The 13456-nt window shown below is 39.6% G+C and overlaps 1 protein-coding gene across 2 annotated transcripts in view; it reads left to right on the plus strand.

Annotated features, from left to right (window-relative positions):
• Nucleotides 1-13456, plus strand: part of VIPR2 (vasoactive intestinal peptide receptor 2) — a 144966-nt gene that overhangs the window by 47205 nt on the left and 84305 nt on the right. For both annotated transcript variants that reach the window (XM_043969076.1, XM_043969075.1), the window contains 2 exons: nt 5356-5463; nt 10435-10532. In XM_043969076.1, the coding sequence (XP_043825011.1) occupies nt 5356-5463; nt 10435-10532 (206 nt within the window). The remainder of the gene's footprint in view (nt 1-5355; nt 5464-10434; nt 10533-13456) is intronic.

Here is a 13456-nt window from a genome sequence, read left to right on the forward strand (position 1 = left end):
GTCTTTCATTCTCAAAGAGGACCATGACAGGTGTCATGACTTGCACTGAATTGGATTTTTAAGTGAGGAAGGGCAATTCAAAGTCAACAACCTCACTCTCTCCTCCAGAGACATCTGGGTCCAGTAGTAAGATATACATCAGGATGACTGGGGATGAACCCAGATGTTTAAGGAAATTGGGGTTAAGTAACTTGCCCAGGGTCACACAGCTAGTTAGTGTCTGAGATGAGATTTGAGTTTAGGTCTTCCCAACTTCAGGGCTAGTGCTCTATCCACTGCACCTTGCATAGTGCCTGTGACATAGTAGTATGCTATTACTGACTGCTTCAGTTGGCTGCCTCAATATATGTCTGTTGAACTGAATGTCTCACTTGGATCTATATATAGTCAGACAAAACCCTTCTCCTAAATTCCAGTCTCACAGCACAAACTACCTGCTGGGGATGTCTCCACCTAAATCACCATCCTAAATTCAACAAGTCCAAAATTATCTTCCCCCCTTAAGCTCCTTGAGGGAAGATACTGTCATATCCTCAGAATATAGTGTAGCACTATGTATATGGTGGGCCTTTAGTAACAATTTGTCAAATTAAATTGGATTCATTCATATCATCATTCATTCACTTATCCAACAAGCATTCTAATTAAATGCTTTCTGCTTCCTCCATTCTATACATCTACATAAGCCATTGCCACCACCTGATATACTCTTCCCTCAATCTCCAACCATGGGTATCTTGCCCTTATCCATATCTTATCTTCTAAACTTAGCTCCTGTACCATCAGTTCCTTTCATGATTACCCTAATTTAAATTCCTATTCACCTTGTGCCAAGTCAAGCCTATGGCACTTTATTCATACTGTTTTGTAGTTATCTCTATATGCATTATTTCCCTCACTAAATTAAAAAATCCTTGAGTACAAGTACCTCCTCTATTCATCTTTGTGCCCTACCGATCATCTTTAACATAGCCCCTGGTACAAACAGGAGATATTCAATCAATATTTAATTAATCAAAATGGATAAAATAGATGTACTAGAAAAGTATTAAAAGTATCTCAATTTGGGGGCAGCTAGGTGGTGCAATGGATAAAGCACTAGCCCTGAATTCAGGAGGACCTGAGTTCAAAACTGGCCTCAGACACTTGACACTTACTAGCTGTGTGACCTTGAGCAAGTCACTTAACCCTCATTGCCTGACAAAAAACAAACAAAAACAAAAAGTACATTAATTTGCTGGCTTTAGTGGAACACACTTGTAATCTCTGCTGGAGAGGCTGAGAGTGGCAGATCTTTTGAGCTCTAGACTTTTGTGCTATAGTAGAGACAAAGTCATTTGGGTGTCAACATGGCACCAATACAGTTAGCCCCACAGAAGAGAGAAGCACCAGGCTTCCCAAGACATTGAGAACAGGTCAACTCCTGGGCAGATGAGCAGTGGGGATGAGCAGTGGGGAGTGGTTGCTTTACTACAATCCTGGACAAGATAGGGAAACTGATGGGAGGGGGGGAGGGTGCACAAACGAATTTATCTCCCTAGTTTGTATTTGAATATGCATTCTTCAAAAGTAAGTACAAGGGAGCAGTTAGATGGCGCAGTGGATAAAGCACTGGCCCTGGATTCAGGAGGACCTGAGTTCAAATCAGGCCTCAGACACTTGACACTTACTAGCTGTGTGACCCTGGGCAAGTCACTTAATCCTCATTGCCCCACCAAAAAAAAAGAAAGGAAGTACATTAAAGAAGGTAGCCTCTTATAATGAAAAAAGCACTGGACTAGGAATCAGAGAGCCTAGGTTTATATCCTGGCTCTTCTACTTTCTCCCTTTGTGACCTTATGCAAGTCATGTTTACCTTCTGGGTCTCTCTTCATCTTTGGAATTAGTGGGTTGGATAAGACAATCTTCCAGATCCCTTCTAGCTCTAAATCCTATGATCCTATAAATTCATAGTTTTAAAAATATTATCTGTTTTTTTAAAAGGAACATTCCTTAAGGTCTTGGAGGCTCAAACCTTCAAAGTAGCTGACAGAAATGATTGAACATGATTCTTTTTTAATTAAAAAAAATATTTTCAGTTCCAAATCCTTTCCTTCCCTTCACCCCTCCCCTACCCACTGAGAAGAAAAAACAATAACCATTATATATATGAAGTCATGCAAAAAAAATTGTCCATATTAGCCATGTTGGGGGGGAGCAAGAAAAGTGGAAAAAATGCTTCAAAATATACTGTGTTCATCAATTCTCTCTGTGGAAGTGGATAACCTTTTTCATGATGAGTACATTGGAATTATCTCAGATCATTGTATTAATCAGAATATCTAAGTCTTCACAGTTGATTATCCTTACAATATTGCTATTGCTGTATGCAATGTTCTCCTATTTCTGCTTACTTCATTTTGTATCAGTTCATATAAATCTTCCCAAGTTTTTCTGAAACCATCCCCTCCATTATTTCTTACAGTACAATATTATTCTATCACATACCACAACTTGTTGAGCAATTCCCCAATTCACAGGCATCACTTCAATTTCCAATCCTTTGCCAACACACACACACACATATACACAAACTGCCATAAATATTTTTGTATACCTAGGTCCTTATCCTTTCAGGGCCAATGCTCTATCCACTGCATCTTGGTCATATGCTACTAACTTCAATGGAATTCAATTTCTAATGCAATATTGCTCTTTTAAGACTCAGAGTAATATTGAAGAAAACTGTTATTTACTTTTTAAAAAAAGTTTACAGCATTTACATAAGAATGATTTGTTTGTTTGTTTGTTGGGTTGTCCTAAGCTAAGCCTTATTTGGAAGCTCATAGGACTGATCTGGAAGGGAACCCTTCTTCGAAAGATAAGGAAACTGAAAACCAGAGAGAGGAAGTAGCTTCCTCAAGATTACACTGAGGTTACCTATGTAGCACAATTGGGATTCAAACCCAGATCCTTTGCTTCTAAGCCCAGTCTGCTTCCCATTTATAGCTTGGATTTGACAGAAGCAGGTTTCCATTTGTGTAATAAAACTCAATAAGAAAACAAGTTTTGATTTGCAAAAATTGGTTTATAGCCAACTTTATGGTAGCACATCTGTTTTTTGGAAGCAAGATGCTCTGTACTCAAACACAAATTTTACATTTATTACATGCTTCTGGGTAATATTTCTCTTTTACAAGTCTTCATTTTTCTGTATGGTTCTATTGTGGCTTTTTCCAGGTGGATCTGATCTATTTAAGATGACAAACTCCAGAAGGTCAGCTACCGTGTCTATTTAATTTGTTTTAATCTTGGCTAACACATTGTATGCGTATGTATGAAATCAGTAGAATCATACATCTAGAGATCAATGTCCTTTAAGAGATAATTTATTCAGCTCCGTTCATTTTGCTGATGGCCCAGAGAAGTTAAGTGACTTATCCAAGGTCACTTAGGTAGTAAGAGGTAGTCAGAATTTGAACTCATGTCTTTGACTCTAAATCCAGTGCCCTTATGGGATGAAGATGATTATAATGATGCCCTTATTGGATCATGATGATGAACTCCATAATAAATAATCAGAAATGTTATTTATTTTAAGGCAATTTGGCTGGACAAAATAAATAAGTTTCTTATTAAATATCAATTTATCAAACATATTAAGAACCTAGTATGTACAAGGCATTGTGGTGGGTACTAGAAAGATAGGAATAAAGCCAAAACAATCTCTGTCCCCTAAGAGCCCACATTCGACTGGAAGAACTTATCTGCTGATAGGGTAATTCAATTGAATGAACAGAAGGAGCTTTTGAGGTGGCAAGAAAGCTTCATCCCAGTGTAGGTAGGCAAAAACTGCAATACCTGGGCAGACTAACAGATCAGCCCTTCAAGAAAATGATGTCGGGGGCAGCTAGGTGGTGCAGTGGATAAAGCACCAGTCCTGAATTCAGGAGGACCTGAGTTCAAATCCAGTCTCAGATACTTGCCACTTACTAGCTGTGTGACCCTGGGCAAGTCACTTAACCCTCACTGCCCCACAAAAAAAGAAAAATAAAATGATGGCAAAGAAGATAATCTGTAGCCCCCAACACAGAAAGGGGCCTGGGTGGTACAATGGTTAGAGTACTGGACTGGAGTCGAGAACTGAATTCAAATTTGACCTCAGATACTTACTGCCTGTATGATCCTGAACAAATCACTTGGATCTCTTTATGCTACAATTTTATCATCTGTAAAATGGGGGTGATAATAGCACCTCTGTCCCAGAATTACCATGTGGAGAAAATGAGATATTTGTAGAGCCTTTTTGCAAACCTTGAAAGGCTTTATATAAATGCTATCATTGTAATCATTGTTGCTGTTGATGGAGAGTATAGGATAGGGCACTGACAGATTCAGCAATTCAAGCCTTTAACTGAATTGAGTCATCTGCTCTGGTGAAATCTACTGACCTATAATAGCTAGTCACAGATACATGATGACCACATTGAATGTCAGAGGGCAGAATGATGTCTATGCCCTTGAAGAAATGAGTCAGTTCCCTAGGTTACGTGTAGGGAGGCAATATCCCAGACCTCCTCCCCAAAACAGGGTCAAGGTAGATAGTAGAATGGCAGTACTGGGCTTTCCATGGTATAGCATCCCTAATTCTGTCATCTGACAGTGCCAGTGGGCTCAGAATGAGGACCATCCCAAGTGCTATTAAACAAGCAGTGGAGCTATAAGGCAAGAAGAAGCTAGCCAGAGGCAATGGTCAATGAGATTATTGTCATTCTTACTACACTAGGACTAGAGCCTCTGATTCACAACCCCAGTTACCTTACTGGGGGCACACTTTTTTTTTTTTTTTGGTGAGGCAGTTGGGGTTAAGTGACTTGCCAAGGGTCACACAGCTAATAAGTGTTAAGCATCTGAGGTCGGATTTGAACTCAGGTACTCCTGACTCCAGGGCTGGTGCTATATCCACTGCACCACCTGCTGCCCTGGGGGCACACTTTTGTGCACCAGGAGAACTCAACTCAAAAAGTAAAATGCAGGCATTAGCAAACATAAATTAATTTATTTGTGCATTTTCTACTCCTCATTCTTATTTTTTTAATACTTCAAAATTATTTTAATGGAACCAAAACAACAAGGTGAGATAATTTCCATAAAAATCATTGCTGCTGGTTTCCTTTAGAGATAGAGAATTTGAGAAATAACCATGTAATTATACATTTTCTCCTTATACAGTATTTTTGTAAATCATTTTAACCTTTAAATCTTGACTCTCTTTAAGCCTTCATTCATTCAAACATTTTTAATTGCATGAGTGAGCAGCCATCTCCTCACTTCCTTTATCTCTTTCTCTCCCTCTCTTTTTAAATTTTTTTACAGCATGTAGTGGATCCTGGGATAACGTTACGTGCTGGCACCCTGCTGACATTGGAGAGACTGTCACAGTTCCATGTCCAAAAATATTCAGTCATTTTTACAACAAACCAGGTAGAGTTTCTGTTGAGAATTCTTGGGGCTCTCCAGAGGGCTTTTTCTGAAGATGCTATGGGTTCTGGAAGGGCAGAAAGAAGTCAGAACACCCACCCCCTTGGGCATTTACTCACAATGAGTTAAAACAGGAACCAGCATCCAGCTGAATTTTGATAAATGTTAGCTTTAGAGAGAATATAGAACTTCCTGCCTGGGGTCATTCACCTCTTACAAATCAGAGGAAGGCAAAAAAAAGTTGTCCAAGGAAGAGATCAGCAATCAAATGGTATTGGAGTTTCATTCTCTTTACAATCACAGCCAAATGCCTAACTCTATATATCTATATTTGTTTGCCTATAAGTATACATATATGTGTGTACATGCATGTGTATGTATACATGCATGCATATTCATGTACGTGTTTACACATATGTATGGGTGTATTGTGTATGCATATATAGAAGTGTATATACATACACACATATGTAGGAGTGTGTGCATAGATAGATATAGATACATATGCAGATGCAGAAATATAGATATAGATAGATGGAGATGGATAAATAGATGATAGGTAGATAGATAGATAGATAGATAGATAGATAGATAGATAGATAGATAGATAGATAGATAGATAGATAGATGTAGATATACTTATACATACCTATCTGGGTGCTTATATATAGAGACAGAGAGACAACACTGCCAATAGATAGCAATAGCTAAACATTATATACCACTTTCAGATTTATAGAGTTTTAGATATATTAAATCATTTGATGAGTCAATACTTCCCTAGGTATGAAATAAGTATTATGGATAATGATTTTCTTGATAAGTAAACAGGCTCAGAACGGAAATGATTTTCCTAATAAGTACTAAAGTCATAATTCTAATCTTAGTCTTCTGAGTGAAAATTCAGGGCTCTATGCATCACACTGTAGAACAACCAAAATAAGAATGTGAACTTGACTTTAATGTACAACTGCTGATCTAAATAAGCACTTAGCCCATTTCTCTGATCTGACAAACTGGTAGTTTGAGATGTTAGAAGATTGCAGAGGGAAGATCTTCAGTTGACTTTACATGAGAGTGGAAAATTTTGGTCCCCTTCAATGTTAGTATTAGGTAGATAGATAGATAGATAGATAGATAGATAGATAGATAGATAGATAGATAGATAGATAGATAGATAGATAGATAGGTGGGCTGACTCCCAAAAGGTTAGTGATTAGGGGAACTTGTCATTTGCTACAATGCAGGCTTATTGTTGTTGTTTAGTCAATAAATTGTTGTCCAACTCTTTGTGACCCCATTTGGAGTCTTCTTGTGAAAGATACTGGGGTAGTTTGCCATTTCCTTCTCCAGCTCATTTTACACATGAGAAAACTGAGTCAAATAGGGTTATGTGACTTGCCCAGGGTCACATAGCTAGTAAATATCTGAGGCCAGATTTGAACAAAGATCTTTCTGACTCTATGGCCAGCACTATATCCACTGTTCCACGTAGCTTCCCAGAATGGAGGTTACCACTCCCCACCTAGTTTATTGTCTACCCTCAGTCCCCCATCCCACACCTAACTTTATCTGAAATTTTATCTTTTCTCCGGGCTTCTGCATAGATTCTCAAAGTTTTGGTAGAAGCAGGTAAAAGAACTGGCTTCTTGGGTCTCATGGCAAATTAAGCGTCATTAAGCAGCAAACTTCCTATCAGCATATCCTCCATTTTTTGTTCTATATCTGTATTCCTGCTTGTGTATTATACCCTAGCCCATAAGGCTCTCCAAAGTGATTCAGGTGTTTGAGACAGGCAGAAGGCTGTCTGGGGAATATGGGGCAGATCCTGAGGTCTTCCATACTACTAGAAAAGAAAGGGACATTATTTTTGTTTTAGGCAAATGATGAAAGGAAATACTTTTGCAGGTTCAATAATTTCACAGCAGGTTGAACAGGGATTGCTGAGGATGATTTGGTATGAGCATGAAAGGAAGTAGGTAGGATAAGTGGGAGGGCATGTAGGGAAAGTTTGGGAAAGATGGCACTCTTCCTCCCTTGCTTCCATCCTCCATTAGTGACATTTTTCATTACAGCACATCTGTCTTCCGCCAAAGCAGCAGTAAAAGGACTTAGGAAATGATCTGTAGGTTGAGTATATGCTGAACTGTTGAATCTACCTACATTAAGACCAGCGATCATTCCTACTCTATTAGCTACAGATGTATTGGTAAAAGTCTAAAGTTCGAAGGAGAGAACCCATCATGAGATAGCACAGAGCAGTGCAGACAGCACTGGACTAAGAGCAAGCAGACTGTTACTCAAACCCTTAATTCAATGTGTGATTTTCAACAAATCACTTCCTTTCTCTGCACTTTGCCTCTTTGAAATGAGGGGGTTGGATGTGAAGATGTCTAAAGATCCTACTGACTCTGATAGTCTCTTAATCTAAAAGAGTACTAAATCAGGACAGTGAAGGGAGGAATTCATCCCACATTCCCTAGGATGACCCATTTACTGTCATCCTTTCACATGTAACCATGAAGGCATACAAAGTCAACAGGCTCTTTTCCATAAAGTCCTCCCATCATGCCTACTTGCAGCATGGAGGTTAATGACCAGTTTTCAAAGGCTGTGACAATAGAGCACAAGGGCTGACCAGATCTAAAAGTTGGAAAGGATTCCAGTATGGACCCAGTGACAGATTATATCAGTTTTCTAAGGATTAGACTAGCTAGGTGTGAAGAAATGCATCAATAGCAGGCTAACCGCCAAGTGATGAATTCTTTGCCTGTGGTGACACCTGAAATAAAAAGGGTTATTTTAATATATTCTTTTTTTTTTAGATGAGTCCTTGCTCCTTAGGGACTTTTAGAGGATTTTTGGTCCTTTAACAGTCGATTAATATTTCTTAAGTACATACTATGTGCAAAGCACTGTGCTAAGTGCTGAGGATACAAATCTGAAAAAGAAAACTAGTCCCTGCCCTCAAGGAGCTTACAGTAGAAAAGGGAAGACAATACACAAAAGGAAGGTGAAAAGCTGAGAGAGGGGACATGATGGAGAAGTCTGAAGGAGTGTAGGTGGGTAGTAAATGAAGAAATGGCTTTGATAGTAGTAAACTTGTAGTTCTTTACAATTTATAAAGTCCTTTCCTTAGACCAACCTGGTAATGCAGACAAGTCAAGTGTCCCTCTTACACACAGGAAAGCTAAGGCTCAGAGAAGTTAAGGGGAGTGGTTTATAGAGTCCCAACACTATTTGATGTCAGAGTTGGGATTTGATCTGAGGCTTTCTGGCTTTAAGAGCAGTAATCTTGCCACTAAGCCTTTTAGGATGGGACTTACTCAACAATATACATGTCTGACTCATTTTAGCTCATGGGCAAAAAACACACCTATATATAGGCTCTATTGAGTGTACGTAAGTAGGTCCAGACTGAAGCTGTAACTTGGCAGAGTGACTGGAACTTTCTCCCAGTGTGCCCACATCTGGGGAGGGAGGGTATAATGTACTCACATTCTCTCCAACATACTCCTCCAGGCATCTGCCAAAATGCCTTGTGGTGGTCTATTAACCAGGCAGATCCTGAGCTACTTTCCCCAGAGTTACTATTGCCAAGATAACTCTCCTAGTTAAGATAAATCCTCCACCACCTCTCCCCATGGGTTAGAGACAGGTGTGCATGGGGCTGCCCACTCTTCTGGAACAATTGCATCTGAATAGACTGCCTCTTTCCTGTACTGAATTTGCCTCAAGCACTAGGATTCCTAGTTAGAATGTTTTCTCTCTCTCTCTCTCTCTCTCTCTCTCTCTCTCTCTCTCTCTCTCTCTCTCTCTCTCTCTCTCTCTCTCCCTCTCTCCCCCTCTCTCCCCATCTCTCTCCTTCCCTCTCTTCCTCCATCCCTCCCTCCCTCCTTTCTTCCTCCCCCCCTACTCCCCACCCCACACACATACCCTTGTAACAAAGGAATAAGTTAAGCTAACTCCACCAATACATCCACCATTTCTGAGGGTGTAGGGGCAAGTTATTGTTAAGGGTTATGGTGAAGTCTTCCAGAGGAATCTTTGCCAGACAATGCAAATCAGGTACTTTCACGCCCATAGTGTCATGAATCCTTCAGTTGTTCATTTATGTAACAGCATACCTTCTGTGGAACCTATACAGTGGACTCTAGGTCACAAAAGCAATAACTCATATCTCTGTTTCCCAAGAAGCATGGAATGGGGTAAGCCCAGACTCTATTTCTTTGTGGATAGACAGTGGGAACTGAGAAGCAAGCTTCCCCTGAGCCAAATTAGGGGGTGAAGCTATAACTAATAAGAACATGAGAAGAGTCTAATAACCACATATTAGTCTGCCTCTTGGCTGAGGGGGCAGCTCTGAGGTTTCCTTTGTCACAGATTCATAGTCTCTCAAAATTGGAAGGGGCCTCCGAGGATGCCTAGCCCAAATAAATACAAACCTGAACATGAATCCCTTCTGCAAAATACCTGACAAATTGTCATCTACCCTTTGCCTGGAAACCTTGAGAAGGAAAGAACCCAGCATCTTCCAGGGAAATCCATTCTACTCTGGGGCAGGTGTTCATTGTGTCCAGGGAAGAATTGAATAGATTATTCAAGGGAATGAATCAATATAATAACCTGAACATCCTTTCTCCTGATAGATGCCCCCACCCCAGCTTGCCCTACCCACTTTCTGGTTCTAACAGGAACAGAGAAACATAATGGCTAGGAGTCAGGCAGCAGGAGGGAGAAAAAGTAGCAGCCAGGAGCCGGAATAATAGGCTGGCTTCTTAATGGGCTCCTGAATAATCAAAAAATGTGCTTCTGATTACGGCAGGGCAGGTTTTGTGCTTTTCAGAGTTCCCATTCTGTACAGTCTTCAAAGCTTACCCAAGAAGCCCCCATTTGTCCGCAGCTGATTGAACTATTGCTAATGGGTACACTTTGACAAACCTATAGAGTAAATGGCTGAATTTTCTATTACAGGAAATATCAGCAAAAACTGTACTAGCGAGGGATGGTCAGAGATATTTCCAGATTTCTTAAGTGCCTGTGGCTATAATGACCTTGAAGATGATAATAAGGTAAGATGTGTTCACTTCATGTACCTTCATGCTTTTTTTTTATGCTGTTGCTTCATGTATTTGAAAAGTCAACAGGAAATTTGGGTTTTTTCCCCTCATCTTCTGACCCTGATCTTGATTTTCCTTCACTCTGTCTTAATTAGGACACTCATATTTGCTGAGTGATTAAACTAAATAAGATGTTAGTTTATATTTGGCAGCTCTGTACCTTTCTTTACTCTGTTTCATGATAATTTTTTGTTAAGGAGTTGACACCAGGAATGATGGTGCACTCCTGTGATTCCTGCTGCTAGGGAAGCTGAGGCTGGTGGATTACTTAAGTTTAGAGTTCTAAGCTACAGTAGGACTGAAGCCAATTTGTCTATACTAAGTCAGTCACTAATATGGTGAGCCCATGAGAACGAAGGGCCACCAAGCTGCCTGTGGACAGAAAAACAGAAGAGGTTAGAACTTCCATGCTGATCTGGATCCATAAGGAACTCTGTTCTTCTAGCCTGGGCAAGATAAAGAGACCCAATATTTTAAAAAGAAAAAATAAGAGTTGACCCATTTTGATGAGACATGGTCAATTACAGAAGGTATAGGGGTACATATGAAGTGGAAAAACTGTGGGTCAGCCCACGATCTAGAAACAAGATTAAATTAGAAACAGATTAAGGAAAATATAGTTGACTGAACAATTCCTTTGGAATACTGAGAGACCTTCTAACTGAAGAACTGCGGGTCAGCCAATGATCTAGAAACAAAATCAGAAGCTGCCAAATGGATACAGTTGCCATCTCAGGTTGCACACCACTAGTGCTTCTGTTTCATTGGAACCCTGCTACTGTTTAGAACTTGAACAACCTGCTACATTATTTCTTTCCTTGCTCCCAGTTCATGAACATAGTCAAGGGTAGAGTGTTCTTTTGCAAAGCTATGCGGTAGAGTGATTCCACGGTCAAGAAACCTCCAGGGAGCATATTGCTGCTGCCAGCAGTACCTATCAAAAGACCTTGGTGATTCAGCCAGTGACAAAGCTCCTCTCCTTGTCAGGGCTACCTTACTTTGCCAGCAGAGTGTTCAGGGAGGTTATAATGGTGTCATATTCTACGTGCAGCTTTCCTGAAGTCATGGAGTTATTCATAAGTAGCTGAAGACTTTTTTTCATAACAGTTGTTGTGTCAAAACTCCAAGTCTGGGAAAATGTCAGGAATCTTGTCAATGTAAACTTTCCCAGCAGTTGCTGTTGGAGACCCTGCTCTTTCTACATTCTCATGCTTTTAGATATTGCATGATTTTCAGGTTATCTGGCAGATTACCAAGAAAGTGAATCATCGTGTGCCTTCTTGGTAGGTGCATTTAGACTTGGTTTATTTAAACTGCTATGTTCACAGCATAGTTGTGGAAGGCCAACACTTCATAAACCATTTTTGAGGCAGCAGTTGCACGTTTAATCCAACATGATGAAGGAGACGAAGATATGTTATGATATTGATCATACCAGGACCAAGCGTATTAAGACCAATTCAAAAATAGCAAACATTCTTCTGCTTATGTACCTCAATTTAGGAGATTTTTAAATCTCCTAAATTTGGAAAGAGAAAATCTGATTGATTCTACTGATATTTTCCTACATGTCTTAATTCTCATTTATTTATCTCTTCCCTTGGGTTCATCCCCTTCCTAGTCTAGTCTTGTCACTAACTCTAGTCCTTTCTAATTTTTCCCTCTTATTCTTTAGAATGTAGATGTGTTTTGAATGCCAATGCTTCTTGACTGCCTTGAAGTGGAAATACAAAGTTTTAGCCATTCTTGCACTTCTCATGCAATTTAAGGCCAATTTGGCTTTGCTGCAAATTATTAAACTCAAGGAAAAGAAACGTTAGATTAAGGAGAATATGGTTGCCTCAACTCTCCTTTGGCATACTGATAGACCTTCTGACCCACTGTTGGGAGAGTATGTGGACTGAGCTCCTCTTGTGTCGATGAGGAATTTAAGTTACAACTGCCATATTTTTCACCCAATACCCCATTGTGACTTTCCCATATAAGGGTATTCTGCAGTCATGGAATCTATATAAATAACCATTCCATACCAGACTGACCTAATCCTTGTTAACTTTATGCTCTATCCAACTAAGCCAATCAGTCACAAACAATAAGTAGATGGTACGTTAGCCAATATAGTTCTATTTCTGTGCACATACTTCATTATCTGGGTTTTAACCCAGGGTATTTTAGAATATTTATTGACTACCTCCCATGTGCCAAACCCTGCAGATTACAATAACCTATTATGTCTAGAAGAGTCAGATGATTCTTTCATTGCCTTGCAAAGAATACAGTTCAGTTCAACATTAGCATTCTTATGTTCTTCATAGTCAAGACATTCATGAAGAAAAGGTGGGTGGTTTGGTGGGTTTTTTCCAGTCAATCTTTTGTAGAAGACTTACTGTAATGGTGATTTGGGGGGGGGGTTAGATTTTCAGGTAGAATGGAGTCAACACATTTTTTAAAGCCTCATTTATTATCTAAGTTGTATGGTGGCAGTGAATATAGGTCCTGTTGTTACTGTAGTGTTGCTACATTTTTTTAGAAAAACAGCCTCCTACTGTAAGGAAATTGCCTTGAAGAGGTGACTGTTTTTGAAGTAGTGGGGCTGAGTTAAATGAGGAAGAAATCCATGTTTAAACATTCTGACACCACTAACTTCTTCTTTAAGTCAGTCAATTCTTTTGTTTGCAAAACTCACCCACATTCGTGTTTCTCATCCAATACATTTGGATTCTCATCCAATACATTTCTCACTAGTGACTCAATTCCATTTTCTACCCCTACTCCAGTCAGAAAAACCAGAATTTTAATTCTGCCTCAGGCACTTACTAGATGTGTGACCTGGATAAGCAAGTCTCTCAATCTTTTTTAGCCTCTTTATCTGTAAA

This window comes from Dromiciops gliroides, chromosome 5 (assembly GCF_019393635.1).
Source record: "Dromiciops gliroides isolate mDroGli1 chromosome 5, mDroGli1.pri, whole genome shotgun sequence".
Lineage (NCBI taxonomy): Eukaryota > Metazoa > Chordata > Mammalia > Microbiotheria > Microbiotheriidae > Dromiciops > Dromiciops gliroides.